Raw genomic sequence first — 27,906 nt, forward strand, 5'->3', positions numbered from 1 at the left:
CAACACTCTTTCTTGAAAGTTTATTAAGTATATTTCAAAACATTTATTACCTTTTTTTCAGTTTGGTACTGCTTAAATGCAGTTGTATAAATAACATGCTCTGCTTTCTCTGTTCAATTTTTCATACCAAAAGTATGAAAAGAAAAGTCACTGTATTTGAATCCTTATTGCACTCTGGTAAATAAATTTACTTTTCCTCTAAAGAAAATCAAGTATCAGAAGTGAGGCCGACTTTTGTGTCCAGATGATATGGTCAGTGGCAGTGTTACTGAGGAAAGTGAAGAAACTTCCCAGTATAGACTGTGGGATAGAAAGAGTCTGTAGAGAATCACCATGGAAACAGACTGGCAAAGGATAACGCCTACTGTAATGACCTGAAAAGAAAAGAAAGAGAATGCTTTACTGCATGCAAAAACAGAAATTATATTCATTTTATCATGGACCTATAAATACTTTATACATACATAAACTTATATATATGTTATATAAATATATATAAATAAAAAACTGTATCTGTCCCATCTTTACTGTGGGTACATTTTGTAAAAGAAATTTTCAATAGGAAAATGAGACTAATGTTCAACTATAATTGTTCAAAAGTAAAATTCCTTTAACAGTTAGTTTATAGATGTCAAAATAAGACACAAAAGAATAATTTGCTAAACCATCTTCTCAGGGTGCATGCACTAAAGAAAGTAATAGGAAAAATCAGACTCCTGGCTAATCTAGTAATAGGAATAAAGCATGCCCCTACCTGAATCCTGGAGAGTGCTCTAAAAGCCCTTTCCGAAATTCTCAAGTCACTTCTCTATTTTTGTAGACTACCTTCCTATCTATTTACCCTTTGTAAATACCTCAGGTTCAAGAAACATTTGTGTGTTCAACCGCACACTGCATTGCTTGTAAAGGGCTCCTGGCAGAACTCCACTTCGAAATGATGGAGTAATTCACCTAAGAAGGTAGGTATCAATACAACCAAAATGTGGCATACTTGAGCATGGCATTCCAGTCTGCAGGCTGTTAAAGCAACTAGACTGACTTTTAGAAAGCTGTCTTGATTTTTAACATTATGTAGCAAAAAATTTTAATCATTTTTTCTTAACTACAAAGATGAGTTATAAATTTTATAATTTAATTTATAAAACAGTATTATGAAATTGGCTAAAATAAGAATAACAAAAGCTATTTTCTATCATTCTGCTTATAAACTAAATTTAAATACTCACTGGTTCAATATTTTGTTTCAAAGTTTTATTTTAAAGAATCCAAGAAACCGCTGAATGGATAAACAGGCCTTTCCTACTTTAATAATTTCCCAATAAAGACTACAAAAAACTATTTTGATCATGTATATTATTTACCTTATCTCTTTGGTAGTCATTAAAAATGATAGAAATGCATGCAAGACCTGGATGGCACAAAAACCACAAGATACAGCCCTGAAACAAATGAAAAATAAGTCAAGTAAGCGCAGCTATGCTTTGTTTTCAGAATGTACCAGATAAATAACATTACTAGCATATTTAGGAGGTCTTGATTGATCTCAATTGGCCTGTACAGTAGAACTTGCAATAAAATGTGGAAATATATTTGCTATTGTTGTGACAATGATATTCTGTTTCTAATCAAATGGGTGTTTTTGGAGTATTTAAAATCTTACATCTTCCTCATACATATATTTTGAGGTTTTGATATATAAGTAACAAATCTGAGAAAAACAAGGTACAAATGTGTAATATTTCTATAAAAAACAAATAAGAATATACATTCATATTTGCATATAGATACACAAAGAAATTCTGTAAGAATACACAAAGACCTGATTAGCAGTGGTTACCTGTTTGAGATTTAGTATAAAAGACACAGAATTAGGCGAGTAGGAATGGGAAACTTTAACACTATACTTTTCAAATATATATGTTCTATTTTTCCTAGAACATGGCAACTTATCCTTTTCCAAAATTAAATTTGAAATAAAATAATAAGTTAACACTAGTAGCTGTTGAAATGCTTGGTATATTGAGGTTATAAGAAAAAAAAACAAGATATAGAAAAATGTGTTCACAATGCTACTATTTGTATAAAAGTGAAGGGAAATATATATATATATTTTTTGAATTTTTGAATTTTATTTATTTTTTTATACAGCAGGTTCTTATTAGTTATCCATTTATACATATTAGTGTATATAGTAATATATTTTAAATTCTCTAAAAAATAAATTAGGAATTAATAGCAGTGATTATATGAGGAGGTGATAACTGCATAGATGGGAGAAAAGAAACACGTTTGCTGCTTTTTAAATACTTTTGGATGTTTGAACCTATTCAAATAGTTATATTAAAACATATAAAAATTAAAGTTTAAGAAAAAATTTTTGTACTGTTTTAAACATAGAAGAAAAGAAGAAATTTAGTTTTTAAATACCTGAAGTATATACTAACTTTTGAAACAATAAGCACTACTGTCTCTGGGAAGAATTCCAAAGTGAAATGGCATATCCTTGCCTGTTTGGTACTCAGAGGCCTGACATGGGTTCCTAGGGCTGCAGCAGCAGCTTTAAAATGCTCCACATCTGGAATAAAGAAGGGATTTGGCCCTCCGTCTGGAATAAACAAGGAATTTGGCCCTCCTCCGTCTCAGCCTCGTTCTACTGAGACTGTCAACTAGGGTGGGCTGACCAAAGAGCTTATCAGAATGATGCTTTGAGTTGCCAAGATGATGGGTTACGGATTCTCTCAATCTGACCAAAAAAATATAACTTTCTAGGAAGGGAGGCTTCTGTAATGTTACTGACTCAACCTGTCTCCTGATCTTTTCCTTTATTAAATGGGTACAGAAAAAAAATCCATTTGCCTTTAGATCTCACTAGCATAAGAAGGACACAACAAGGGGGAATGAAGTCAACATGATCTCATACGGATGACATGAAATGGCTGAAACATAGTATGTACTCAGCCTCCTGGCTCCCTCTGCTTATGCTGAAGGACGGCTCTTCATAGTTTGTTATAAAACATTGCATAATTCTGGGAGTAAGAGTTCATAGTCCATTAATGACTGTTTTTTGAGACATGCAAACCGTATCCTAATTTTTTTATTAAAAAAATTCTGATACTACAGAAAAAATGTAAAATCCCTATTGATAAAGAAATTATAATACAGGCAAAACGGACCTGCCAAAGATTACATGGAAACTACTGTTTCATGAGTTCTGCAAAATGGGGATAATATCATCTATATCTCATAAGTTGTGAAGATTAAATGATTTGAAGCACATAGAGTACCTGGCACGTAATAAAACCTTACTAAATATTAGCATATGGTTGCTCCTTAACTTCCCAAGTAAAGCAAAATGAAGTTGATAATGTGAAGAAGTCATTTTCTAACCAAACCCATACTTTGGCAAAAGTGATATAGAACTCCCTCTTGAGTGTACTTCTTTCCACTGTGATGATCTGGTAGAGTCCACAGCCTAATGACAACGCTAGGCAAATTCTTAAAACAATTAGAAGGATCCCTGCTAAGTTGTGGTGTGAATGGTGGCTGTGAGGACTGGTATCTTCAAACTGTTCCCAAAGTAGCAAAATACTCTGTAAAAAACAATATTTAGAGAAAAAAGTCATGTCTACTTACAATAAGGTACTTTTTTCAACTCTTTTCTATATCCCCTTAACCAGTATATAAACATTCCTAAGAGGCTCTAAGATTTATCAGACTATATAAGGTGTTGATTAATAAAGCACAAGCAGTTTTTCCTTCACTGATACCCTCAGCTGGAGAAAAGGGATTGTAATCAAATGAGACCACATGCAAGAGATAAAAAATGCTACTGTTACCAGGATTCAAGTAAGACAGCTCTAATGATGAAAGTAAGTCGAAAAGATGAAGAGAATAAACATAAAACTTTCTTCTAAATCTCTTTCTTACTTCAACACCTTATTAGGAATCAAACCGTTCTGCATTCAAGCCCATTATCTCAGGATAAACTTTCAAATATCTCAGTATCCTTTGTAATCCAGAAATTAACAAGTCAGAATTGTTGATTTCAGACCTCATTCTTTTCCCACGGTAACTTCCCTTCAATGTCCAACATAGCATCCAGGGCACAGTTACTTATCCTTATTTGTCTGTTCACCTTTTTTACCATATTGTTACTATCCCAGTGTAAAGCTCGCAAGTTCTTCATTAAGCTGTTCTGTTTACTGCTATTCAGTAGAAATCAGTGCCCACATTCCCTCCACCTTTACCAAACAGCAATCACTTCAATTACGATAATTTTCACCATCACACATGTCAGGAGCCCTCTGTGCTCCCTTCATTTGCCAACTCAGCCTTCAGAACTGGGTCTTCAGTGGCTTCCAAAGAATTTAGGTCGAAACTCCATTATTAAATCCAATTTTAGGCTTTATGGGGTTTACCAGCAACCACTTCCTTTCCTCATTCTCAAATCTTCCACCCTAATTTTACTCCAGCTACCATTCTTGCTAGGTGAACTCTTTTCTCATCTTGCACACATAAATTTCCTTCTTGAAACAAAAATTAGATCTTTATTAGAGAAATTCATTCCTCTACGCCAAATTATACCCGTCTGATTCCTTAACTTGCATTTCTAAACGTAACTCTTTACAACAAAGAAGTGCTATTATAGAACTATCATTTCCTGCTATGTGAGGTAATGGATATGTTAACTGGCTTGATTGTGGTGAACATTTCATAATGTATAAATATATCAAAACATCAAGTTGTATACCTTAAATCTATACAATTTCTATTTTTCAATTATAACCCAATAAAGCAAAAAAACCCCACAAACTACTATTTCCCATGATTCACATTTTTACATATTCATACTCCCATATTTTCACATACGTATGCTAATGCAGGACCTGTGGAATACACTGTACACATTTACGTGATCTCTTGTTGCCTGTCTCGTCCACCTAGTCTGGCTGCTGTTGAGAGTCAGGGCCGTGTCTAATACATTCTTCACAAATGCTCACATAAACTCTAGGGTAGTGTTATAATCTCAATTTGTATTTGTTTATGATAATGAATTTAAATTGCAATGAAATAATGAAAATTCAATTTTTAAAACAGTTATTGAGAAATGAGAATTTAACTTGATATTAACACTACTCTCCATAAATCCTGGATCAAAAACATTAAGTTGGCAGAACTTACCCTTATTTTAATCACCTCTAATTCAGTTCTTTCTCACTAGCCCTCCCTTCCTGGCATTATCTCCTTTTTAAATATCAATATCTGTGATATGGTCTCTTTCTAAATCAATCATGTAAATTCAATAAACCTTCACTCAGCACCTAAGGTACTAAAATAAGTACTAGAGGTAGATGGGCACAGGCCTTACCCTTCACTAGTGAGTTTTTCAATTTATTTAATGCATTAAAACTTAGATTATGATTCCTTTACAGAGCCCAGATGTATATTTCATTTTCATCTATAGCTGATGGTCACAAACTCAATACAAATTTTTATGTTTATATCTTTCTTCTTAATTTTTATAAATCCATTGTACATAGGCATATGGAGATCCTAGAATAATGTCTAAAGGTCACTATAGAGAAAAACAAAAAAAAGGCATAGAGGACTCTTCTAAAAGACCAAGTTTGTTTTTACATTTGTTTTCAAAAACAAGATCCTATTCTTTTTTATTCTACGTTTTGTTTTTTCTTTAATCTGATATTCACTTGAATTCTTTCATGTATAAAGTAGATTCTGGCCAATGAGTGAATCTCAAATTCATTAACTGACTCATTTAATATTGAGTACTTACTAAGTGTTAGAAAATATGAAAGAAAGCTCTTAATTAGGAAATGAGAATCTAACTGAATATTAAATATACTGCACTGAAATAATCTGATAGGAAGCTCAGATTCAGGTAAATTACAATGAAATTCTACAATATACATATATCAGCACTCAGAAAATTAACAGGTTATTTATCTATCACTCTTTTTTTTCCCATTTTTTAAAAATTGAAGTATAGGTGATTTACAATGTTGTGTTAGTTTCTGATGTACAATAAAGTAATTCAGTTACACATATATACATATATATTCTTTTTCAGATTCTTTTCCATTATGGTTTATTACAGGATATTGAATATAGTTCCCAGTGCTATACAGTAGGACCCTGTTTATCTATTTTATATATAGTAGTGTGCATCTGCTAATCCCAAACTCCTAATTTATCCCTCCCTGTCCCTCTTTCCCCTTTGGTAACCATAAATTTGTTTTCTATGTCTGATAGTCTGTTTCTGTTTTGTAGATAAATTCATTTGTGTCATATTTTAGATTCTACATAAAACTGACATCATATGGTATTTGTCTTTCTCTTTCCCACTTACTTCATATATGATCTATCACTCTTTAAATTCATAGTTTAAAATGACACAAATTCCTCATGGGTCCCAGGTTTCTTGACATGAGATATGTTCAAATTTGCATTTCTCAATATTGCAAAGCAGAAACATTTAGTATCACTACTAACCTGTGTTATGACAATGAATACAGCAATGCCAGTGGACGCAGGAGTAGAATCCCACTGGAGAGGTCTGCTCTGAGACTTCTTCATTCTGACTATTGTCCAACCCATGCATAGACTCAGAAGTAAGTATAACATTTGAATTTGGGAAGCGATGTCAAAAACTAATGGGAAATGAAAAGCAAAGTCAACTGAGTTTTCACAATACAAAGAATTTTATCCTTTTTTTTTTGGTCACACTGCGCAGCTTGCGGGATCTTATTAGTTCCCCGACCAGGGATTGAACCTGCGTCCTCAGCAGTAAAAGCATGGAGTCCTAACCACTGAACCACCATGGAATTCCCAAATTTTATCCTTTTTGCATTGAGAATATAATTATTTTATTAACCACAAAAGACAGGCATTTTAAAAAAGAAACTGATGAAATTCAGTAAGAGATATTCATGTATAATAATTCTAAAGAATTAAAATTTTGCCATTAAATTTGTAAACTTTCTGAAAATAGTTAAAACAATGGCAATACTCCTATTTTTAAAAATATATATGTGTCCATATCATATCTTTATTAAGGCCAACTTTAAATCTCTTTGTGTTTCTTATTCTTCTTAGTTTTTCTAATTACAATCTATAACTCACTGCTTATGAAAAGAAACAAATTTTAAATATAACTTCTGCAATGTGGAGAATACTTCTGGGTTGTTAATTTTTTTTGGTGGCTGACCTATAATATGAAGAGTATTTTCTAAACCTATTAATAAGAAATAGCATGACAATAAAACGCAGAGCTGCTGTAACATCCAATTATGTTGGCTCTAGTGTCAAGAGTCCTGAAGACGAATGAAGCGCTCCATGCATTAGTGTGATGTGCCACCCGGTGGCCATCGCTTACACTGCAGGGGAAGCTGGCTGCGGTAGAAAAGACGCAACGAAACCGCCTGCACCCAGTTCAGTGCGACAAGAAAATAACAAGCAATAATACTTCAACTGCCATGTGTATTCATTTTAGAAGTTCTATTTACTGATTTTTAAAAAAATTATTACTTTTTCATCAGAGTGTATTTTGATGTGGATTTTGGAATAAACATGTGATCACAATTCAACAAAATAAAACTTTCTTCAAATTGCCATTTATAACTTTGATGTCTATGACTTTTATTTCTTTTATATAAAGATATTCTTAGAGAAACAGATAAAACTAGCTGTAGTATCAAACTTATATTAAAAGTTACAAGCCAAAAACTTAATAATAGACCTTTTCAGCTTTATTTTGCCATATTTTTCTCCAGCTCTGCCACCCAAATTAAAACCGGATACTTTACATTTATGCTTATATACTTGTAATAGCGAATTCTAATACTGAACTGTCACTACACTTTAATGATATAAAGTGTCATGGCCTTTCAGAACAAGCAACAATTTTCTTACACCATAGATTTTAAATGACTGTGATGCTAATTATTTTTATTAAACATTTCACAAATACATATTCAGTTATTTAAAGAAGTTAGCCAAAGGAATATCCCTACATAAGTTGCTAATTAGCAAAAACAAATACTGGGGAGGAGGGAACACTGATTTTCTGGCTCATTTCTTTACACACTAAGTAATGCACATATTGATATAATACCATAACTGTGAGGGTAGGTAGACACTGCTTATCTGTTCTTGAAAAATAACTAATGTAGATAAAATACACAGATGACACAAAAACCCCATTCTGTGGAATTTGATTAAAAATCTTCATTAACCAAACCTGTTGTCAGAACTACCAAAAATGATCAACATTGATTTATTGCAGTTTTTTTAAAAAGACTTTTGCTTTTAACTTACCATGAAGATGCCAGACAGCCTAAAACACTGTTTTGAATACAGTAGACACTCACAAAACTTCAAAAGTCCTTGATTTTAGTAACAGCTTTGCTACTGATGGGCCTCTGTGTGCTTTGCCTCTTTGGACCACAATTTCTTCATCTAAAATGCATAAGCTAAATTATTTCTATGCTCTGTCCAGCTTTAAAACTCTAGGATTCTCTTAAACATCCTGAGTCATCTAAGAGAAAACAGGGGTTGAAACCAGGGTTCTAGTAATGTCAAAAAAGGAGAAGCAACTCTTGTTCATGCCCAAGAGGTAAACAGTATCCATCCTCTTCACAAGGAAAAGGAAAGGTTCTAGAAGTTTTAGAATCTTAAAATAGGCAGCAAGATCAGGATAAGTGGGTCCTGAGATGATTATAGAGATTACCATAAGATACCCTATTAAAGAGTGAGGAGACTAGAAGAGAAATATGGAAATATAAGGAAAGTAAATCCTAGAATGTCTTCGTATTCAGAATCTGCTTTTTTAGAGCAAATCTTAACTTGTTTTTCAGGATTGAGAATGGCATATGACCTGATGTCCCTCTAAAGTTCCCTTTAAAAAGTCATGATTATAGGAACTTTTAGTTTTTCACCATCATATTTAATTGAAAAACTACTTCACAAAAGTTCCTCTTATAAATTAAAGAACAAAGCTGAGAGGTCAGCTCAATTATAGGTATACTCTATGGCTCTGGTTAGAAATTGAGACAAAAGAGTCACAAAAGGGATGAAAAAGGGAAAAAAAAACTTTAGCTTTGTGGTCAGAAAATTTGGGTCTAAATCTTGGCTCTACCATTCACTAGCTGACTGACATTTGGGAATGTATTTTCTGTCACTGAGCCCAGATTCTTTATCTGCAAAATAGGGATAAGCATATCTACTTCACTGAGTTTTTATTGAGGATAAAAATGAGAGAATGTGGGAATCTCCTGGTGGTCCAGTGATTAAGACTTGGCCTTCCAATGCAGGGGGTGCGGGTTTGATCCCTGGTTGGGGAGCTAGGATCCCGCATGCTTTGCAGCCAGAAAACCAAAACATAAAACAGAAGCAATATCGTGACAAATTCAATAAAGACTTTAAAAATGGTCCACATGAAAAAAAAACCGAGAGAATGCATATAAATATGCTCTAAAGACAATGAAGAGCTCTACACATTACCTATGACTAAGAAGAAACTAAATACGATATGTGGAAACTAAATGTATAATCTTGTTTCCAGTTGAGCTGAATCTGACCAACCTTGGATAAAAAAACTGTATTATGACAAAAAATAATTGACAAAAAAGGAAAACATACAAGAAGCAGACAGCAAGTTTATGTTTTAAAAAAATGCTCAGTAAGATACTCACATTCTGCCAAACTTCCCATAAAAGGTACCCCTATTCCATCTTTGGAGTAACTGAAGAATTGAAGAGGAGAATATTAGCATCAATCACAAATGTGAAAAAAATCATTCATAATCAAAGCAAGCACAATTTTGGTGGACTAATTAGGATTAATTAGACGTAATGATGAACACAGTTTTAATGGTTTTGAGTTACCTGGAGAAATGAATGTAATTAGCGAAAGCTGAACCAGCTTGTAACAGCAATGCAGTTGTCAGAACCTTTAAAACCACGTGCATGGGTCCTCCTTTCTTAATAGCCTGCCACAATGACTGTGCATAAATGCAAGCAATCACAAAGTACACTAGGACTAGGAGGAAAAAGAACTCATGTAACCCTGTGAAGAGAAGAAAGGAACAAGCCAATTATAGTGTTGGGTTTTATAGTGTTGTTTTTTAACTGAAGTCATAGCATTTACTTTTGTAAAAGAAAAAAAAGGAAGACTGTTGAAACAAATAATTTTCTACTTTAGGATACAGTCTTAACTATAAGAACACAGATTAAACTGAAGTCAATCTATAAGAAATCATATTGGTCAGGGAATAAGCCCAAAGACTAACAACAAGATCATAGTTTTGGTCGAAACAGTAAATTAAAACAATGATTTCAGCATTCAGTTAGATATGCTTTTTTACCCCCCAAAGTGGATTTCTTTTATAAAACGTTTAAAAATAGATTTAGCCAGTCAATAAGAGTTTTATATACCCTGACAATGATTCTCAAAGTGTGAGCCCTGTGCCAGCAGCACCATCAGCAGGGAAGTAGTTGGAAAGGCAGATTCTTGGGACTCAACCCATATCTACTGAATCAGAGATTCTGGGAGTGGGACCCAGCATTCTGGTTTTAATAAGTCCTTCAGTGATTCTGATACAGCTAAAGCCTAAGAACCAAGCTCTGGAATGTATCGTAACCTTAAATTCCCATTTGGACAAAGCGTCAAAATACCTGTCACGACCAGGCCTCCTTCTGAAGTAAATGGCATTCAGCTCTGTCAAAGAGGAAAACCTATGGAGACCATGGGACTCCACTCCACAGGTGACTGAAACTGAAACACCTGACCAAGTGGCTACCAATCCAAAGACTAGTCACTGGCCAGCAGCATCACTTGGTTCTCAAAGATACGAAGCCAGTCATGTTCTCTTGGGACATCAAACCACAAAACATAGAAAGGATGAGGCAAGAGAAACTGGAGTTGAAAAGAGTTGATGACGGAGCAGGCCAAAGGAGTCAAACCAGGCCATGATGAAATCAAAATTCTGGGCAAGCAGAAATTTTGAATGAGCAGAGGGAGCTGGTTGGTAGAGACAAGAACAGAGCATAGGAATGTGCAGATTTTATATTAAAAATGGCCCCAGTCATTAAGCAGCCTCCAGTTTCTACCAGCAGCTTTTCAGTAGTCTTCACACATCCTCAAGATAAACACCCCTTTTCCTGTGTTACCTGGGATCTTTTGACTGTGTCTTCATTTTTCGGAAATTTCAGAAAATATTATAACGAACGAGGGGCCAGCTTTGAATTTAATGGCTTACATTTACTTGGTTACATCTAAACCTAGTCCCTAATATTAGGGCTTTTATATTCTATCTAAATAACACTGGATATCGTGACAGTGGCTATAGCTGTCTCCATTGAATCTGTGGATAAATGTCTAAACTGTACTCACTTCCATTCCAACTGTGACCCCTGAACCTGCTCTGGCTTCCCATGTGGGATAAACTCCAAACAACAGGCAGAGAAGGGAATATTTACACTGTATGGAAAATAATTTTAGAAAAGTAATCCAGAAGATGCAAACAGTAGGAAAAATACTCAATAAACAGTTCAATCTCAATCATGTTTTTGGCGTTGTTACGAGAAAAAGAGAGAGAGAAAGAAGTATTTCAGCCACTGGGTGTCTCTCTTGCTCTACGTACATAAATGTTGATGGTCCACTTCTCTAGTCTAGGTGAGAAAGTATGTTGACTTCAGGAAGAGAATATCAAATAACAGAATGGGCATATTTTCTTTTAAAATTCCCGATATAGAGACGTATTCTAGCTTTAGAAATAATGGGACAGTAAACCTGGGATTGTTATAGTAATGGAACAAGGCAGAAAATAAGCTAAACATATTATAACTGTGTGTCAGTAAAAGTATGCTATCCTGTGTTCTGAATCTGTTTTTACCTTTTCTTCTTAGTATAAAGAATTAAATATGGCATTCTATTTAAATTTTTATTTATTTATAATACCTTCAAAATATTCATTACAAGATAAGGTTTCAGACTCTATTAGCTTAGAAATGCACCATGAAAAGAAAATCCCAGACTATTGAGAACTAGAATAATACAGGAGGAAGAGACTTTTGAAAATAAGACACATGTCACTAGCAAAAAATGTTTTAGGATTATTCAAGATTAAATGTATCTTCCATAAAAAGCTAACACGGTAACCAAAAACTTATTTCATTGAGATAATATATTAAATAACTTGAACTAGGACATTTGTCCTACGCTTTGCTCACTGCATTTTGCATAAATTATTCCCTTGACCCTGATACTTTAAAGATAAAACTCTGGGTCTGCACTCAAGTGTTCTTTTAAATAAACCACCTCTAGGGAAAAAAGTCTGTTTTTTTTTTTTCTCTTCAATCAACTTTTACTTTTGTTCTGCCACCATCCTTCACAGGAAAGTAATCTACGTTCACCTTGAAATTAAAATCTAATTTTAAAACAGGTGGAGGGCTTCCCTGGTGGCACAGTGGTTGAGAGTCCGCCTGCCAGTGCAGGGGACACGGGTTCACGCCCTGGTCTGGGAAGATCCCACATGCCGCGGAGCGGCTGGGCCTGTGAGCCACGGCCGCTGAGCCTGCGCGTCCAGAGCCTGTGCTCCGCAACGGGAGAGGCCACAGCAGTGAGAGGCCTGCGTATCGCAAAAAAAAAAAAACAAACCAGGTGGATACTAGATATTAAAACTTACCTATACACAAAAGAAGAAAAACACTCTTAAATGAGCATGCAATAGGTGACAAACACTTATGTTATAAGGGAATGAGCAGATTTTAAGGCAAACTTAACCGGAAGCACTGGCAAAATCCAGTAGGAAGAAAACTTCCAGGACAGCTTTAAAAAAATTCAGTTCCGGCTAAATGATGGGAGATGGGAAAAAATAGATTAAGAAAAGGAGAGAGTCAATGGGTCATGGGGCAGCCTCGCCTATCTGTGCTGCTTGCTGTCTCGGAACCCCAATGTCCATCCCACCCTCAAGGGTCTCAAGATAAATCCTGATTAGTCTAAACCAATTAGAGAAATTCCAATATTCCCCTTTCCCAAAGAGGTAAACCTAACCCTTTACTTCGACATGTTGGTTTACCCTTATCACCTTTCTGATACCTTCACTTACATTTCTCTTATGATGTTAGACAACAAGGTCACATGTCGAGTTCTGGCCAATGAAATAAGGGAGCTTCTGGGAAAGGTTTCCTTGCTCTTAAAAAAGAGACATTGAATTTTGCAATTGCCTAGATGTACGGCCCAGACTGCTGCAGTTAACTTTGAATATGAGGGAGCTGACAAAGCTGACAGTCAGAGGATAACAGGGTAGGATAATGTTAAATAAACTACCCTGAAGAAGCCTCAGAAAGTATTGTTATGTAAGAGAATTAATTTCCTTATTGTCTATACCACTTGCATTAGAGTTTTCTGTTACTTTAAGTTACAGAGCCAAAGGTTAAGATCCAACCCATTATCTTTCAGGATAACGGAGGAGAAAAGGGAACAAGAGAAAATAATAAACATATCTGGAATCTTCAGAACAGTGAGATGGCAGGTGTGACAGAGCCTGTAATACCATTCCAATGAAAACCAGTCTACTTCAGACAATAATGCTTTAATTCTCAGGATTCTGAGTACTTCTTCTTTTGGTCTCTACCAATCACAAATACCGTTAACAAGGATTCTAATTTTTTAAGAGGTAGTTTTATTTTATTCTACCTTGAAGCATGATATTCCTATGTAGTATTTTGTCCAGTAGCATCAAACTTGCCTTAGTCTACATTCAAAAAAACCCACCAAAACAAAACAAAAAAACCTAAGTCTGTAAAATACAGGACTAACTAAAGTCTCGTAGATATAAAATACATAGTTGGTTTGAAAGAAAACAAACTGTAAGATTTAACCAGAGTAGCATATAACATTAATTGTAGCTTTCTGCACCAGGTTATTCTAATTCAAACCTCTAAGATAGATGCTTTAGCAGTCAATTCTCAGTAAAAAGCATAGCAAATCAATTTTCTCTACTTAGGGCAGAAAATTAGTCAAATGAGGAAAAGTTTCTAAAATGAACTAACTGGGAATTATTCCCTGGAAACAAATTCTATACCTGAGGCTACAGAATAGGAAGAATCCCTCTTAAGGCTCTACGTTGAAACCAACACATTACCAAAACAATGTGGAATATGGACTTTTAGCTAAGTGGTTCTGCACATTAGAATCAACTTCAGAGCTTTGACCAACTACAAGTGCCTGGCTTCCACTCCAAAACCAAGTCTATCTCTCAGTCTCTGGGGGTGGACATCTGTATTTTTTCCAAAGCTCTCCATATGCATACACAGTGACAGGTTGAGAACCACCGATTTAGACTTCAATGTAGAATTAATCATATTTTAAGGCATTTAAATAATAAAATGATGTGATCCTTGGAAATTATGCCAGACATCTAGCAATGAATACTTTTGAGTACTTATGGCACTTTTTAATAATCAATTCCTACAGATTAGCCTTGCACAGAATCCCATGCTTAATGAAAATCCATGTTATAGTGAAATTTTTTCCCTCATTTAAATACTCTTGGTGACATGACCAAAGTAACACTCCCCATTCTAGTATAAGAAAGACAGATTTTAGACATACTATAAGTATCAAATCAAAATCAGTCACAGGAGAAGACAGGTCAAAAGGAGTCAGGACTAAGAACTGAGTCTGAATGGTTAGTGGGAACCCTAAAGAAAAAGCTAGCCATAATTCAGGGTGTTGAAAAAAACACTAGAAGATATGGGCAAGGTTCAGGATGAGCCAGGGTAAGGATGACTGACATTCAGTAGTCCAAGCACCACACAGGGCACAAATGTCATTGCTTTATGGCCTATGGTCAAAGTTCAGATATCAAACTGGGAATGAGGAAAGAGTCCAGAAATGAGAGCCTAGATAAGGAGGCAAGAAAAAGAATATCAGGATCCAGCGAGTCTCATGGATCCATACAATAAATAAAACAACCTGGAGCCTCCACCCTCCTGCCTGAAGGCAGGAGGGGGAAGGGCTACCAGATGTGGACTCCACTAGAGGCAGTAGGGTTTGCATGTACAGTGACTACAGACGAGCATTACTTCCTGCTGAAGCCTGACCAGTCCTAGAGATAAGTGTCATATGAAATAATAAAGCCTTATGGTTAAAAGAAACCTTAAAAGCAAGTTAATCCAACCACCCATCCAATGCTATCACTAGACCTGGGTTTCATCAATGCCTTTCCAAACTATGTAAAATAAATGTCAATATCTCTTACTAAGATAAAAGAAATGGTAGGACAGAATTAACTTTCAATAATGATCTACATTGATCCAAAATAGTATCAAGTGAAATTTAACCTTTACATTCATTTGCACTCAAAAACAATTATGTCATTTCCTTCACAGTAAAGACTTTTAGAATGAATTATTTTTAAATGTTTAGGACCCCATTCTGTCACTATGTAAGTATTTTCTCAAACTAAAGGACATTTTTAAAAAAGTTTCTTTCTTCATACATTAAGCTACTTGTGACTTATCGTTTATAACACAAGCTCCTTGAGTTGCTTTTCTAGCTGTGGCAATTTACACTTTGAGGTTAACAACTGGTTTAGTCTAATGTGGCCTCAACTCCTGGCCTACCTCCACCCACTCACCTTGATGGCAAATGTAATGCAATGGGATTGAACTTTTCTCTAAGCAGACTGACTCTTCAAGTGGGTAATGAACTCATGAAGAGGTAAACACCTAACCCTTTTCTTTGACAGATGGCCTAGAGATTTTAGTTTTCATTCTGACATGTTAATTTACAAATCCATAATATTTTATAGCATGTCCACCATTAATCACAAGAAGTCATTCATTTCTGTTTGGGCTAGGAATTCACTTCAGTAGGGCAGAACATAAAATTTTGTCAACCTAAAATTTTGATGAAATATTTTATGGGAGTAGATTTAATTTTGGAAAGTTTTATCAATTTTGATCATTTCAAAAATGGTTGCAATCTCCAATAAAGGCAACCCCTAAATATGTTCAAACCTAGTAAAGGACAGCTATACAAAGTAGTGGAGTTTCTATCTCACTTAATCATTGGGTTACTAATTTAGACTGCTCAGTTTCTTAACATTTTTCTGTTTATAAAAATAAAGCTGGCTTATCATAAAAACAAAAAGATTTAGAATGTAGAAACTGAAAATTATCCATAATTCTACCACCCAAAATATGGAAACAATCTGTTACTATTCTTGTACTTCTGTTTATTCTCCGCATTTTTCAACACACTTGAAACCATACAATACAAAATTTCCAGTTCTGCTTTAAACTTAATAGTACAGCTGTTACAATTCTGTAAGATTTATTTAACCATTTGTCTACTGTTGGACACAAGTTGTTTTTAATTTTCAGTATTCTAAAAACACAACATGAAGATACTTGTGCATAAATCTTTTTCTGTATTTAGGACATATATTTAAATACATATTCTTACCAGATTCTCCAGCACTGAAATGATCAAATGGATTCCCTTCAGCATCCGGGTTTAGTAACATCATTTCAAATGGGATATCTTCCACCTGAGAATTCTCATTGTCCTCTTTGCACGTATACTTGTCTGCATAGAACACGTGCCACATTTGTGGATATGGAATCTGAGACACTGTCAGATTATGTTCAGTCTGATTCATGGCTACTTTAAAGAGAAAAAAAATAGCACTTTCAAAGCAAAATTCTCAAATGTATTCATTGTTTTAGTCACATAATCAATTTGAAATGAGAATTCTTTTGTTTAGTTCTTATTGTCTCAGTAGTCCAAGCCCTGATGTAGTATTAGAATAAGTTCTGTAAGTCATAAAGCAGGTAAAAATAATGTATTTTAACCAACCAAAGGAATCACTATAAAAGTTCTATGAGATACCACAAATGACTAGAATAGTTTCACTGAAACTCTGAATTTCAATTTTAAGTATTTTCAAAGTTTTCAAGTGAGTTAGCAACACTAAAAATTTTTTTGTTGTGGTGGTAAAATGTACACAATAAAAAGTTACCATTTTAACCATTTTTAAGTGTACAGTTCTGTATTAAGTATATGCACAGTGCTGTGTAGCCATCACAGTAACATTTCCAAAAATTACTTGAGTTAAATTTAAAATGGAGCATTCAACTTTGGAAATTATTATATCTAAAAACTATGACTGACAAACACCTTCAAAAGATTTCCCCAAATCTCTTCCTGATTGGTTATTCTTTAAAAAGGTACTAAAAGTCGAAAAATAGAAGTTACAGGAATATGAGTTGTTATACTGGGTCACATCTATATAGTGTGTTGGGCTGGGGTGGGAACTCATGAATGTTGGCCTCACACAGACCTGTGCTTGCATCCTGGCTCCAATACTTACCTTCTATATGACTTTGGGCAAGTTACATAAGCAATGACACTCACTTTCTTCATCTGTAAAATGAAGATAATACAGCAAAGAGCTGATGCAAGGACTAAGTTATATGAGTCACTTAACATGGTATCTGTCATATAGTAGTTGCTGAATAAAGGTTAATGGTCCTTTTCCTTTCTTTAAAATATGGTGATTATACCAATAAGTGGTTCTCAATCCAGGGTAATGCTACTCCTCTGCAGGGCATTTGAAAATGTGTAGGGACAGTTCTGTTGTCACAGCAATTGCTCTCAACTTCAAGATACTTGAAGCAGGGCTGTGCTAAACCTCATACAATCCAAGCTTACGTGACAAAGACCCGTTCTGCCCAAAATGCCAGTAGCATCCCCTTTGAGAAACACTAAATGATGTCTAAGATCCCTTCTCCATCTAAAACTATGATTCTGACCTAAGAGGAACTCACTACTACCCTGAATGTTGTAGGAAAGTGGCGTCTCAAACACTATGTGTAATAAAGACAATGGAAGAGTTAGAGAAGCAAGGCTTACGAATCATATTCATTACTTAACCTCTCTAAATTTCTTTCTTCAGTAGTAAACTTAAGATACTTGCCCTATCTGACTCAGAGTTCTTGTGAGGAGCAAATGAGAGTGTATATGAAAGTCCTGTGTGGAGAGTCTGATTCTCTATAAAGTAGAGTATTCTTACAATATATGATTATGTTGGGTGCAATTCCCAAGTCTAGATTGCCCCCACTGCATGCCAGTCAGTCTTGATCTTTTCTTCAACTGAAAAAATGAAAGTTTTTAATAAATAAAATACATTTCTTGAGATAACTGTGGAAATTTGTATATGGAAGAGATTTTAGAGGTTACTATGAAATTATTCATTTTCTTAGATGCAGTAATGGTATTGTTATGGTAATGGTTATGGAGAAGAATGTCCTTACTCTTATAATATGTATGCTGAAATACGTTGAACTGCTCAAGGCACCCACAGCTTACTTTCATTTCAGTTAAAAACAAAAATCACACACATACAAACATAAAGCAAATGTAACAAAATATTGATAAAATTATTAAATCTAAGCCAAGGATATACAGATATTGGTTGTACTATGCTTTCAACTTGTATGTATAATTGAAAATTTTCCTAATAAAAGGCTGGAGAAATATTATTTATACGTTGTCTTTATAAATGAGATACAGATTTATCTTGTCAGAATTCAAATTTTGAGGACTTAAACTTTACATTTGGGAATTTCATTAATAGTAGTTAAACTGGACAAGATGATTTTAAGAATACCACAATATTTTTTTTTGGATAGCTTAATTTAGCTGACATTTATACTGTTTTTCTTACTGCACAGCTTCTAGAAAAAAGTAGCAAAGACTCTAGTTTCTCTAGTTTCTGTTAAATTGATGACCTTTAATAAGAATTCAATATATGATCAATAGCAGCTCAGAAATAAGGCTTTTGAAATGTGCAGCTCGAAATTCTGTAATCTGGACTTCATTATATAAAGGCTTTGCTGTGTTGAGGTTTTATCACTTGCACTTTTTCTCTTAGATAAAACAATATAAAAATTTAACCATTACATTTTCACCAATACACTTTTTGATGTTTCATTTTAAATTAGGTAGATCTACATCAGATAAAAACAAAAGTGTGCTTCATAAAGTGATACTGGCCTTAGTTTTTGTCTTGCTGCCTTTTTCAGTATGCCTAGGAAATAAGCCTCTTGACAAAACTGCATGTTCATTGTTTTTGAAACAAAAGGCTACAGCACAGCACGCTTATTGTATGCTGATGTAATGAGTACCTCAAATATTAACAAAACTTGAATTGCAGAGAATGGTGTTGAAAGGCTAATCGCCCAATATTATTATAGAGGAAATGAATACTGTTAACAAAATTACCCAGAATAATAAAATACTACACCTTTAAGCGATTTATACAATATACCAAATGTACAAGAGGAAATATATGCATATGATGTAAAAAGATAATACTGAAAATGTTTTATATACAAAGTTACATTTAATTCTTATAATTTGACAGCAAATTTTTTTGCATATAAACTCATCATTTTCTGTGCATTTAAATATCTTCTTTGTTTGCTTTAAAAACCTACAAAATAGTTTTTATCATTTAAAAAAATCTGATGTTTTATGAATTACTGAAAGAGAAAAAAGCAAAAAGTAAGACTGAAAAATAATTTCTCAAACATTGATTTGGGAGAATGTATAATCACAAGCAACATTCAACACTGAGATTTTTCAAATCTACTAATCTTTTCTTAGTTTACAGCAGCAATAAGGTTTTACATAGGAGTTAGGCATAGTTAATGGGCTCATCACCAAGGAGGTGAAAGGCTATTAATTCTTAAAAGTCTCATTAATGGTCAGGAAATGAGAATTATTTCTATAAGGGATTATTTTCAAATACGTGATACTACTACACTGTCATGAATTTAAGGATATGCTTTTTGTTTCAATGCATCGAAGCTTCTAAATAACAATATACTATAAATATGAAAATAATATATAAAAGTTGGAGAATACAGATTTTGTTAAGACTTGGCTTTTGTTAAGGGAAAAAGAACTGATTACATATGTAGAAAGTGATATATATGTCATTAGTACTCAACTTATTTCAGACCTCCAAATTTAACAAAAAATCTTCATTCCTCAAAAATTCCAGTTTCCTGAGATCTTCCGTTCCAACAATTCCAAAGAATACCCTTGCACTTAAGAGTAGGGAAGAGGAAGGGAAAACAGAAAAAGAAACGACAGCAAGAGGTTTTATAAATTATAGCTCTCTACATATGCAACTCCACCTAAAGAGTCATAATTAGAATCACAGCATTTTAGGACTTTTAGGAAGCTTAGAGAAAACTAGTCCAACTTCCTTGTTATACAGATAGGTGAAGTGCAGCTCAAAGATAACAAGATCTTATTACAAGTTACTAGCAGTGATTCTCAAGTTTAGCTGTCGTTGCAATGCAGCAAGTCTCTCTATATACGTAAGTTCTGTGACTGAAGGTATTTGACTGATAAAAAAAATTATGCTTTTGCAAGTGTATATAGTATATGGTATAATACTGATCATGTAATATAAGAAAACAAATCGATTCCTATAGCTCAAAGCTTTCAACTGTCTGATAAGTTACTATTTCATTTAATTTCACTTTATTTTATTTGGCTGCGCCGGGTCTTAGTTGCGGCACTTGGGATCTTCCTTGACACATGTGGGATCTTTAGTTGCTGTGTGCAGGCTTCTATCTAGTTGTGGCCTGTGGGTTTTCTTTCTCTAGTTGTGGTGCGCAGCCTCAAGAGAACGTGGGCTCTGTAGTTGAGGCACGCGAGCCTCTAGTTGAGGTGCTCGGGCTTGGTAGTTGTGGCGTGCGGGCTTAGTTGCCCCGCAGCATGTGGGATCTTAGTTCCCTGACCAGGGATCGAACCCACGTCCCCTGCATTGGAAGGTGGATTCTTTACCACTGGACCACCAGGGAAGTCCCTGATAAGTTTTTTTTTTTTTTTTTTTTTGCGGTACACGGGCCTCTTACTGTTGTGGCCTCTCCCGTTGCGGAGCACAGGCTCCGGACGCGCAGGCTCGGCGGCCATGGCTCACGGGCCCAGCCGCTCCGCGGCACGTGGGATCTTCCCGGACCGGGGCATGAACCCGTGTCCCCTGCATCGGCAGGCAGACTCTCAACCACTGCGCCACCAGGGAAGCCCCCTGATAAGTTTTTAATAGAGAAAGAAAAAGACTTTGAGGTGCGAAGTACAAAGCAAATGACCTACTAACCAAAAACCCCTCAATCACTAAGTTCCATGACAATTCATCCTACAAATACTTAGTCAATGCTTAACTGAGCACTAGTGTATCATAAATTCTCACTCATAGTACCATGTAACTAACATTCATAGTCCTTATCACAATAGCAGTTTCACATTTATTCACAGTGAACTTATTTATACCCTCAGCAGCCTTAAGGACTGTGAGAGTGTCAGTATTTTGGTTCCTTGATGTATCTCTAGTGCCTAGCATAGTACTGGAAGTGCTGTGAATGAATGAATGAATGAATGAATAGACCAAAAGAGCCCTGCTGCTCTCACTGATTGATTTTATAACAAATAAAATGTAAACTTGTAACTAAAATAAATGCTGTGGAGGAGAACAACAGGTTCTAAAAACTACAGTGTTAACTTAGTGGATGGACGAGCCAAAGAGGGGAAGGAAGAAAAAGCGGAGGAAAAGCCTGTGCAAAGGCCCAGGGTGGCACTGAAAGAACACCTGCACTACAAATAAAATGAGGCCCAATGGGGCAGTGCTGTGAGATGAAGCTGGGGTCGGGGGTAAGCAACAGCCAGACTCGGACGGCTCTGCTGATCAGATTAAGGAGGGCCGCCTTTGTCCCAGAGCTGTAGGAACCCACTGAAGTACTGAAGGGCGTGGTGAGGATGCCAATGTGACATGATCAAACCTGTCATTCAGAAAAATCACTCTGATTCCAGAGGGGGACCAGCATAGCTGCAGTGGCCAGGTAGGAGCTACTGCAATAGTACAGGCGAGAGATTACGGCAGCCTGGAATAACATGGTGGGGTTAGAGATGAAGAAAAGTAGATGAATTCAAGAGATACTGAGAGGTAACTTACGAAACAAGAAGGGGATAACTGGGAACAGAAGGCCAGAACATTTTATACATATGTGGAACACCTAGATGATTAAATTGGTGTAGAAAGGAAAAGAGAATTGATAATGAGCATTTGTATGAATTTCCCAGATAAGTTCTAAAATTCAGAGTTGAGGTAAATAACTTTATGTAACTGTCTCTTTGATATCTGAATCCAGTCATTCAGGCTTCTTCAGCATACTGTCAATGTCATCTCACAAACCTAGACAAAAGATCCCCACAATGGGTGGCAATGACTGGGGACTTGTACTCTTATCCCTATTCAGGTTATGAGGGAACCAGACAGCTGCTAAGACTAAGAAGACTGGATGTTTAGAAATGGCAGTGCTTTACTGACTAGACTGAAAGAAGAGTCAGAGACTCATCATTATGCAGAACATGGTAGGGGAAATACAGGGGGGAAAGGGGAGAGGGATAATTCCTATTTTTTTCTCATGGATGTCTCATATTCCTAATTAACAACCAGTTAACTTCCAAGGGGTAAAATGGGTAGCATGGCATATGCTCTTCATTTCTATATTAAAAAGATCTGCACTCACTCTGGATGGCAAACACCCTAATGCATGGGACAGCGTTGATGAGAATGGAACAGCTCAAGAATTCAGGCAACTAGAATAATAAAAGTAGAGCCTCTCCAGAGGCAAACCTAGAGGTTTACAAATGATGTGGGGCTGCTATAGTCTAAAATGACACATTGTGTCACCATATGACTTGGTCCTGAGTCCCAATAACATGTTGCAAAACAGCATCACTTGGGCTAAATTATACAATTAACTGAGATAATGCAAGCTTAGTGTTTAGCTCAGTGCTACCAGATAATAAGCATTCAACAAATGTTATCATTCACTCCATGCTGTCACTTGGTCAAAATATATCTGCCATACTGGTATGAATTATGTGACCTGTGAGAAGTCTGAATGTAGGAACGTACACCTTTATAAATTATCTGGATATTTTTTCAAATATTTTGAATAAGAGGGGAAAAAGGCATTCTATCTTTTGATCAAGGAAAAGATTAGTTTCCTTAAACTTTAGCTTAAAATGTACTCAACAGAGTGTGATATGTGCTGTGCCATGAAACATCTAGATATGTAAATACTATACTCCCCACATTAAGGAAGAAAAAAATATACATAACGATCAAAGAAAAAAGGATATACTCACTTGTCAACTGAGCTTTGGATAATTTTTCGCTACAACTATAACCGTGACCGCTTTCCTGCAGCTTTAGCCATTCCTGGGCTTGGAACAGGTAGAGTTTAGCTTCCTTTCCAATGGCTACTGCTATGTCATTGATTCTGACACAGAGAAGAGCATGGTCACCTGGACATTAGAACAAAAATTATCAACTAGTTTGGTCTTGTATGGAACTGAGACGGTAGGACAACTCAATACCTCTAGGTATCAAAATGGGAATTAAAAGAGCACAGTTTTTCTTAAATCTCATTTTAGCTAGGTAGGTCACATTAGAATGACCATCCCATTCAGATGCAAGTCAAGAGATTATTCACATTAATTATTCAAAACAATGTGTGGTGTTTCCTTATACTTCAGCTGATAACGCATGGTTTTTCACTGAATAAACAGCCATTTCTGTATGTAGACATTCACTGTGATAGAATTTTGCCTCATTTTACAACCACTCCACATCTTTAACACTTGCCTATAAACTATCCATAGAAATTTCCTGCCAAAGTTTCTTTTGTTTTTTAAACATAACATGTATGTTAATATTTAATTATTTTTTTAATATAAAAAACAAAAACATCTTATAGGAAGAAAGGTTAAATAAATGAGTTTTGGGGTAGACCTGATACAAAATTTGACATCTGTGACTTTTACAAAGGAATTTTCAGAACGATATACGTTGTAAGACAACTATAGAATGAGCCTTGTTGCTCACAGCAACTACATTTAAGGCCCAGGAGAGAAACAGCAAAAAGTAGTTGCCTCTAGGGAAAGGGACTCTGGGTGAGGAGAAGGGAAACAGAGCTGTTTTTTCATCTGAAGATCTTTTTATTCTCCTGTTTCTGTTGTTTTTACTATTATCACTTTGACTAAACATTTTAAATAAATTTAAAGTTATAGTATGTATCAAAAACTGTCTAAGTCTCTGATATAAACTAATTACGTTATAAATTATCAACAGCCTTAAAAGTGACTCTAAGGCCCTATTAACATCTTAAATCACATTCTGAATTAGAGTTCATATTTCAGTACTGTGTGGTCTTAGTATTATTATTTTCCTGAATTCGAATTCACTGAAAATTGGTAATAGTAAAATACACACACACAAAAGATAGAAAGTGTGTATGTTAATATACTTGGAACACTCTATTCCTCAATCTTACCTGAGAAATCTGGATTTACTACATGTTTCTCCTCTATGTTTATCAGGTAATCACCATGAAATATCAGGGTTGCCTAAACCTGTCTGGGAGTCACGAGTAACAAGCCGCGTCACAGCTTCCATACATGCCAGATTTTCTGGAAGTGTCCAGACTGTACCATTTATTGTAGTGACATTACCATCACTGTCAATAGTCAAAGTATAGTTACAGCCAGTTGATTAAGTAACTGAAAATGTTACCTAAAAAAATAATAAAACCCTCGAGTTTCTTCTTCATTCACCCAAGGTCTACTCCACAATAGATTTTGTTAAATGGATTGCATCTCCTTTTCTGTTATTTTTAAAACTTCAGATTAAAAATAATAAAGATTCCCTTCCCTTCACATCAACAATTCTGTAATTCAATACTTTCAATTTCTTTCCCAACCAATTAGCTTCCTGTTTTTATTATCTTCTTCTAAGAATCCTCTCTAGGACAGTATTGTGATCTTGCATCTTTTAATGCTAAAGACTCTATGAATCAAGGATCCTAACCTCATCAAAGCAAATAATTATTTGAGATATAGTAGTAGTCAAATTAAGTAGTATATACCAAGAAAAACATTCAAATTTTGAGAGTGCAAATAAATAAGGCAAAAATTAGAAGGAATGCAGATTCATTCATTGAAGAATTATGGATTTTTGAGGGAGACCAGAAGAGAAGAATAGAATGCAATCTCATTTCAGAAGGGCCACAGAGGATACAAATTATGAAGCTTCCAGGATACACTTGCACACATTTCTGTAAAGTTAATTCTAGCCCTCGTGGTCCACAGTAAAGCTACTCCTTTCGTAGGGAGGTAACCAAACTGTCCCAGCAATTGTGACAACTAGATTATCAGGTGCTTTTGGGGGAGGGGTCGGTGATTCCAAAACCTCTCTGCTGCAAGTAGGTTTTAGCAAACTGATCTTAAGACAAAAAGAACAAAACCCAGGAAATCTAAGTTCTGGGACTTCACGAATTACGGTGCCTTAGTGTATACAATCAGGCTGAGAACGGAGCGAGCAAAGGATGCTTCTTTAAGCGAAAGATCTCGAAACTGGCAGCAAGAGAGTCATCAGCACATTCGTTAGGACGGGGAGGATTGGGGAAACGGTCTTTTAGGTGCAGAATACAGCCACTAACCGGGGGAGGTACAAGGATCTGGGGAGCAGCAACACAGGGGCTGGCCATAAACGCATCCCACGATTCCGGGAAGCTGCGATGGGGGCGGCTGCCGGCCACGCGGTAAGCGCAGGTGAGCTGGGTGAAGTCCCCAGCCTTGTCGCCGCCGACTCCCGGCTCCCCACGCAAGGCGGGGAGGGAGGGGCCGCGGGATGGGCCCACGAGCCTTCATCCCTCTCCCCGCCCCCACACCTACCGTGGAACTCGAAGTGCCCGATGCTCTGGCCCTGAGCGTCTCGGGCCGCGGCGCTGCTGAAGCTGCCTCGCAGCGTCTTACCCTGGCTGCCGGGTGGCCACCAGCAGCAAGTGAAGGCCACCGCCAGCAGCCGCAGCCCCCCCATCCCCGCCTCCTGCTCGGCACTCACACCCCTGCCCCTAACCGCCTGTGACCGCAGCCCCACGTCTACAGCTTGAGATGGGGAGGTGAGGGGAGAGGGACCGGCGTCGCGGGCCCGCCCCCGAGGGTCTAACAGCCAACGAGGGGGCCCCTCCACCACGAGCCAAGGATACTCACCAATCAGAGGCTGAAATGGGCGGGACTTCAGGTCTGCAAGTCCCATCACTCCCCGGCCTTTTGGCTAGTTCCCGCCTTTTTTATGGAGACTCAGGAGGATGTTGCTTCAGGTTACGGAAAAATTATTGCCCTCCTCTCCTCCGCGCGCGTGGTGCCATTGCGCATGCGCGGGCGCGCGGAACGGGCCCGAAAGGTTTCCAGGGATGTGTGGGATACGAAAAGGACTAAGAAACACACAACAACAACGTTTCTGGTGAGGCGAGGAATACTCCAGCAAAGAAAGCCCTACGTGCCCATGTAACGTACTGGACGTTTCCAATTTAATGTCTCAAAAGCACCTAACTGCCCCTGTCCATTTAACGCCTGGCCTCTCGGCACCTTCAACCGACTTTTACCTCCTAGGTTTCCTGTCTTCTTGAGCTATGCCATCATCCAACAGGCCAGACAGGTGAAAATTATAGCGACACCGCCCCCCGCCCTTACCACCACCCCTCATACCTCTACATCCAATCAATTCAATGAAACAAGTTTGTTAGTGCCTCTTCTGGACGGTTAGGTTAGGAAGTGCCAGCCACTATTCTATGCAGGCCACCATCTTACCATTATTTACTTGGCCTATGGCAACTAACCTGGCAACAGTCTATTTTCTCGAAGTGGTTACACACAGTCTATCTCTAGCCTAGTACCACAGAAAGCTTTGGGAAGCGCAGTATGACTGTATCGCTTTCCTTCAAAGTCTCTCAGTTGCCTTAGGACATAACCCAAACTCTTCAGAGTATGACTTTCAAGTCTCTCGAATTTGCATCTTTCAACAGTTGATGTCCATCCTTACTGAGCCACTGTCAGTTTGCTAAACACACTCCAAGTTCTCCCTTCTGGGCCTATAGCACTTGCAGATTCCTCCTGCTGGAATACTTCACACATTCTACCATTCAGCCTCCACTTCATCTCCTTTTCCTACTTTACTTTCCCAAGGCACGGTAAGAAGCCTTTCTCAAACCCTCACATCTGTGTTAGATACCCCTGGTACCAGAATCCCTTACTGCCCTACCAGGGCAGTTACCACACTATTTTGTAAATGTCTATTGATTTATCTGAATCCCTTACTATATGGTAAGCGCCAGCTGGTCAGTGACTATGTCTGTCTTGATGAGAGTAGAAGCTCAAAAATCATTTCATGAATAAATGTATATAAATTATTTTCACTTGACAACAAGCTTTTATTACATATAATCAAGTTCTCACAACAGACCTCATCATTTAGAAAAAGAAATCTTGAGGGAACATTTCATATATACCCAGCGTTTTCTATATCTCTGGATGACCAGGAATAAACTGAGATATTAATATATGAGATTTTTACTTATTAAAATATTTATTAAAATATTTTATTTATTTTTAATTATAAAAGTAATTATGCAGCTTAGAAAAAAATTCAGTCCGAAAAGTACGGGGAAAAAAAAGTATGAAGTAAAAATTGAAGTCCTCATTTCCTTATTTCCCTGCTCATATGGATACCCAAAGGTAACTCCTTGTTAATAGTTTAGGGTGGATCCTTTAAGATGTGCATTTACAAATTATGTGGTGTTTGCAAACCAGGACAGGAATAAAATTGGTCCTGAAAAAAGTCTGAACATTGGCCTTGAATACTGTGAATATTTCTTCTTCTCTTTCTTCTCTTCATAATCAACTTTGTTTTTCTCTCTCACTGAAGACAGGCTTCTTCTCTTCTTTTTTTTTTGCGGT

At 36.4% G+C, this 27,906-nt stretch overlaps 1 protein-coding gene across 1 annotated transcript; it reads right to left on the reverse strand.

Moving 5' to 3' along the window:
• Nucleotides 1–26,061, reverse strand: GPR180 (G protein-coupled receptor 180). Its single transcript, XM_029209734.1, has 9 exons — nucleotides 25,843–26,061; nucleotides 23,257–23,415; nucleotides 16,492–16,692; nucleotides 9,903–10,083; nucleotides 9,711–9,760; nucleotides 6,511–6,668; nucleotides 3,399–3,590; nucleotides 1,362–1,439; nucleotides 1–374 (listed from the first exon to the last, which is right to left on the reverse strand). Exons 1-9 carry the CDS (start codon nucleotides 25,985–25,987, stop codon nucleotides 216–218), a joined length of 1,323 nt encoding a protein of 440 aa, XP_029065567.1. The 5' UTR covers nucleotides 25,988–26,061; the 3' UTR covers nucleotides 1–215.
• Between the last annotated feature and the right edge of the window lie 1,845 nt (nucleotides 26,062–27,906).

Source organism: Monodon monoceros, unplaced genomic scaffold (genome assembly GCF_005190385.1).
Source record: "Monodon monoceros isolate NGI ecotype Baffin Bay Population unplaced genomic scaffold, NGI_Narwhal_1 Super_Scaffold_8, whole genome shotgun sequence".
Lineage (NCBI taxonomy): Eukaryota > Metazoa > Chordata > Mammalia > Artiodactyla > Monodontidae > Monodon > Monodon monoceros.